The sequence below is a fragment of the Phaethon lepturus genome, unplaced genomic scaffold, assembly GCF_000687285.1.
Source record: "Phaethon lepturus isolate BGI_N335 unplaced genomic scaffold, ASM68728v1 scaffold46607, whole genome shotgun sequence".
In the NCBI taxonomy this organism is placed as follows: domain Eukaryota; kingdom Metazoa; phylum Chordata; class Aves; order Phaethontiformes; family Phaethontidae; genus Phaethon; species Phaethon lepturus.
In genome coordinates, this window is record NW_010553457.1 from 1 (window position 1) to 5562 (window position 5562).

Below are 5562 nucleotides of genomic sequence, written 5' to 3' on the forward strand. Positions count from 1 at the left end.
AACCTAGTGATTCTGTGATTCTGTGAAAACCTTACGCCCCACCAGACTGCACTTCTGAGGATACGTGGCAGAGCCGCGCTATGTAAGCTATGGACCCCGAGCATGGCGATCACTGTGGTGAAGAGCACACGCGAACTGTCATGGCTATTTGGATATTAAACCTAACAGGAGACCCAGACAAGGAACTGGAAGATTTACTGATTTTTTTTTTTTTTTTTTTCTTTAAAGAAGCTCTTAACAAAATCTTATGGGATTAGAATTGGTTGCTGCCAAGATACCCTCATGATGGACACAGTGAGAAATGCTAGACTAGATTATACAAGGCAAACTGAAACATGTCCATGAATTCTCCTCAAGGAGTGATAGTCAAACCTCCAGACAAAATTATTTTCCCTTGCTTCCTGCATTTCATGTTATTTCTCTGACAAAAGCTGCTTGGCAATAGGGATTACAAGGCTTTTTGGAGACACTAACAGATGACTTATAAGGGGCTTGCTTGCTTCCCAGCCAGGAGATGAGCAGTGCGCTCGCTGGATGAATTGCTCAGGAGACATGTTATAGAATCGCTCCGAAGTGAGTCACGCACCCCCGAAACGCATGGCACCGTCCCCGTCCCCACGAGCTGGCTCCCTGCCACACCACAACTCTCCTCCTCAGCCTTAGGTAGTGAGTCAGGTTCCTTCTGAGCTCCTCCATCGAAATGCTGATGGCTCTCTCCCCTCCTGGCATGAAGATGGGGAGTTTAACCATGTAAGAAAGGCCTCCCTCCGTCCTACCGCACACATCATCCAGAATCATCAACACAAAAAGCTACCAGCAAACATTTAAGGCACCCTCACAGCTAGGAAGGTGATGCCTCAAACGATGCTCTTAAGGACAACAAAACCAAATGCTTTTTAGTTATCTCTGCAATGCACACTCTACAAATGCCCCAAATGCACTGAAAATTATAGGAAAAATGCTCAATTGCCACTGAAATGCATTCTGGTCTGGGGGAAAGCAGAGCAGGACAATAAATAGTGGTTCAAGGAGGAGTCAAGAACTCACAAATGTATTTTGCTGGTAGTGAAGGAAGAAAAGACAAAGCTTTCGTAGCCAAATTGAAGTCAGCTGGGATGTTAGACTTTGCAGAAAGTGCTATGCCTTCAAAAAAAGAAAATACATAAAAGAGTGTCTTGGCTGAAAGACTTCCCCATTCGTTTGAGATTTCCAAATCAACTCAGGATAGATTATAAAGGGTAGCTTTATCCAGCAAAGGAGGAGATGGGACATCTCTGCAACTGCAGCCCACTGTAGCCCAGAGGGATGTTCCATGGGGCTTTGTGGATTATCAATTCCCTGCTGCATGCCACAAAATGTATTCATTTCACAAATCTCAGATCTGCCAAAGAAAAGTATAAACCTATGAACTGGCATGTTCCTCAGAGAGAGCTGGAGAGACAGAGGAAGTTGTTGGAGACCATATTCCTGTAACAGCAAGGAGCTCATCAACTAAAAATATATGATCATCATAGGAATTACACAGTATCACAGAAGATGATTAAGTAAAACCCTAGTGATTCCGGTCAGTTTGACCTGAGGAAAGACTCTTTTCTCATCCCAAACCAAATCATATGAATCACCCTGAGCAGATGGTCAAGACAACCCTATAGGTACCTAAGAGACTTCCTATACAGCTCCAAGAGCATCAGCACATCCTCCTCCTCAGCTGTGGCCAGTTCACTCAATACTGCCTGAATCACTCTTAAATTCAACCCGGAGTCCAAACCTGAGGAGGCTGCACTGAGGAAAGGGTTAACATTGACTCTAGCCTTCCCCCAGCACAGCCCTTTGCCCCCAGTCCTGGGTGGTCCCTCTGCACAGCTCCTTGATCAGGCCACAACACAGTGGCTAGGTGCTGAAGTGCTCCCATCAATTCTAGCTAGCAGAAGGGCCTGCAGTTTTAATTATATTAATTGTTAATTAGTAGGCATCCTTGTTTTCCTGTTGATAAGTGCGAGAGCAGGAGGGCAGGTCAGGCAGCAGCTCCCTTGGCTTAGAGGGCACCCCCTGAGAAGGATTAGCGCTGGTTTCTCCGGCTATAATTGAATTAGTGCTGCCTCTGTGCAGCCATGACCCACCTTTCCCCATTGCCCCGCAGCCCAGTGACCAGCCCAAAGGACAGGATCGACGTCTCGGCTGCAGCTCAGTGCAGGTACTCGGAGCCTGTCATCAGCATCAGTTAGTGACCGACGACATGCTGGTACCATATCCATCCCAGACATCCACCAACAGTGGCCACTTCACTCACTTGCTGGTCTAACTGGTTGCATCCCTCTGAGCCCCGGTAGGTTTTCAGAAGCCCAAACCCATGTTCCTCACACATGACCCCATTAAAACCCAATGGGACACTAACACATGCAAAAGGAACACACTGTTCTGAGCCACGGGGAGAGGGGTGCATCACTCCATGCACCAAGAGACAGCGCTGAGCCCTTGGACTTGTCCCAAAATCCCTACATCCCCTCCAACCGTGCAGGACCTGCCAGCCACCGATGGTGGCTCTGACACTGCTCTGTGGGAGATGCATGGGGACAACCAGAGTGCCAGCCAGACCGGCTGGACCGCAGGGCTGCAGCACAGGAGGGCCAGAAAGGTGCTCTGAGTTGGAAGATAAGCTCAGCAGCAGAGCTTGTTGAGGCATCCTCCTCCTCTCCTGCGGGAAAGCGATGCCCAGCCTTTGCCAATGCCTCTGCAAAGCTTCTTACAGGAAGTTTCTGGCACCAGGAATTGTTGCCAGCACAGGATTAGCAGCTTGTTGATTTAAAGGGCTTATTACAGGAGTTTAATTCTATTTTGACAGATGAAAGTAAGTCAATTACAGCTAGAAATAGCTCAGAATTTGGGTTGGGGTTTTTTTTTTTTTCTTCCCCAGCCTCTCTTTCTGTGAGTTGTGGTGTCGTTTCCTTCCCTTTACCTCAAAGCCAGCTTTTTCTGTAAGATGTCTCTCTGGCCCAGGGAAGCCTCAAACACAGGCACTTGGGGCAGACATGGTCCTTCTTGTCCGTTATTGCTGCCTGCAATGCACCGCGGCACCAGACCCTCCACTGCTCCCAGCCTGCCTACAAAGCCACCCTTCACACCCCTCTTGCCTGGAGCATCCCCTTAGGCTTGATCCTGTGGGAAATGACTCCAAAATCTGTCCTGTGCCCACTCCCTGCACTGACATGCAACCTGAGCTGGGTCAGAGCAACACCCAGCATGGACCAACTGACCAGAAGAGCTGAGGCTCAGAGGTGTGTGGGAAAAAAGTGCTCAAAGCCGTCAAGAAATATTACTGCTGAGGCTTGGAGGTGGGAGCATCAGCTACATGAGTGAAATCCCATCCTGGGAGATCAACAGAGTTTTAGTCAGGATCAGAGAGGAAAACTACTGCCACTAAACCGTCTCCAGCATAAGCCACCGCCTGCCCAGACTCCCTAAATATCTAATGAATAATGACTCTCACCCAGAGAAATAAAGCAAGAAAGCAAGAGCATACCCCATCCCCAACCTATTTACATGGAAGTCTCACCCCTGGAGCTCGCTCTCTTTTATAACCCCCCCATCGCCACTGCACCATCACCTGTGTCTCTCACATGCCTGAAGTTGCAATAAGGGAGCAAAAAGACCCCTTCCTTGCCTCCCAATAAATCCATTCACCAGCACCCTGTCCTGTTTATCTGACCAGCAGGACCACACCATGTCAGCACACCAGAGACGCTCTCACCCTCGGACGGCGTGCAGCAGGCGCAGCGAGGGGTAGGCGGTCCTGACGTTGATGTGATGCTTCAGGATGAGCTCGTTCACCCACTCAACTCGCTCCTTGCCCCCCTTGGCCATGAACGCTGGGATCCAGAGGATGCTGCCGTTGAGGCTGTGGAGGCGTTGCAGCAGCTTTTCCCTCCAAGTCTCATTCACCAGGTCCTCAAAGGCCCGTTGGATGACCGAAGGGTTCATAGTCACCAGGTCTGTCTTCATGCCCACGTCCTGTGAGTACTCTTGGACAGGGGCCAGGTTGCACCTGCGAAGGGAAACACTGAACAGCCCTTTACAATGGATGCGAGAGAGGGCAGTGACAAACACGAGGGGTGTTTGATGTGAAAAGTCGGGGCCAGTGACAGATGTGCCCATTCGCCCTCGCTTTTGGGAGGAGGAGGAGGAGGGAAAATAAGTCTCTGCAATAAATTAAAGAGGCTCTGACCTCGTAATGATGAGCCATCTTATTATCAGGCCATCATTCCTCAACATGCTGGCATGTGTGCACATATTTCTCTAGGGCAATGCTAATAACAGACATAACTTTGGTGTCTGGTGGGTGGGTCTGCACGGATCGGTATCTCTTCTGGTGCGGTTCAAAAATAACACATAGCAACAAACCTCCCGTCTTTGCTGCCACGGCAGATTTGAAAAGAAACGGCCTTTCCCACACAAGGAAAGCACTCGCCTCTTAATTCTAGTCCTGCTGGGGTAATCTTATCCCAAGTCCCTTTTCTCCTCCTGGTGAGTCTCAGCTAACTAACAGCAGACCTGGTGGCACCGGCAGCGACAATGACACCAGTGGGAGGTGGGTGCCCGGACACGATCTCCACAGGGTTTGGCTGTCCGGCAGCTGTGACCTTCAAAAAACATCTCTTTCTGTAGTATTAATTGGTGCCTCCTCTCGGCTGCACATGCCATGCAGGCACATGCACTCCCTTGGGGGCTCCCACGCCACGAGCTCCTGTGCCATGCCGGCGATGAGGGTCGAGGGGCTGCGGGATAAACTGCCAACAAATCACCCTCGTTATACAGTGGTTTCCTACAGCTCCTCGAGGGAGGATCTGCCGCCGTTACGGCATGGCCGTGCCATGCACGTGGCGCTGGGTAAATGACACCGGGGACCAGCTGACGGAGGGATGCGGAGAGATGCTCCCCCAGCATGGCGGCAACCAGAGGGTACCCATGTTTTAGCACACTGCGTGCTCTCCTGCGGTGTTTTACAGTGAAGTTACAGTATTTAACGAGCAGGAATTGCATCCTAACCATCTGCCTTGATAATCAGCCATTACTACTGTTTCCCCTACTTTACAGATGGGGAAGCTAAGGGAACGGTGTAAAGAAAATCCAGCTGCTGGCACGCGGGGCCCTTCTGATCCACTCATCGCAGGAGTAAATTCACTGAAAATTTAGTGATCTTCACCGGATCTGAAGAGCGAAGCTGTATCCTGGACAGAGAGCCCATCACTCGTCACTGCCAAACCCACTGAAAAGGCTACCTGGGTGGAGCAAAACCTTCCTCAGAAAGACGCAGGCTCAAGTGGTGGCTCAGATAACCTACGGTGGGAAGAGCACGTCCATGCCAGACCTGTGCTAGCACACACGGCTGGGAGAAGTTGCTCAAAATCCCAATCCTTACACCCAGAAAAGCTTTCCTCCTGCAACTTGCCCCTCCTTAAACTTTCCCAGAACTGCAATAAACAATTTTTCCCTTTGCTCACTCTGGTTACACTTAAGGAAGCAAACGATACCGCCCCGTCCCCCGCGGACAGGCCGGAGCAGCCA

General features: G+C 50.3%; 1 protein-coding gene across 1 annotated transcript; it reads right to left on the bottom strand.

Moving 5' to 3' along the window:
• Positions 1-3744: 3744 nt before the first annotated feature.
• On the bottom strand, positions 3745-4750 carry LOC104624232 (alpha-2,8-sialyltransferase 8B-like). The gene is made up of 2 exons (XM_010291542.1): positions 4731-4750; positions 3745-4042 (listed from the first exon to the last, which is right to left on the bottom strand). The coding sequence occupies exons 1-2, from the start codon at positions 4748-4750 to the stop codon at positions 3745-3747; spliced, it is 318 nt and encodes a 105-aa protein (XP_010289844.1).
• Between the last annotated feature and the right edge of the window lie 812 nt (positions 4751-5562).

Coding starts and splice junctions, on each gene's coding strand:
- LOC104624232 (XM_010291542.1), bottom strand. CDS start 4,750: ATGGCACAGGAGCTCGTGGC. Junction 4,043..4,730: donor ATGGCACAGGAGCTCGTGGC/GTGGGAGCCCCC, acceptor TTCCCTTCGCAG/GTGCAACCTGGCCCCTGTCC.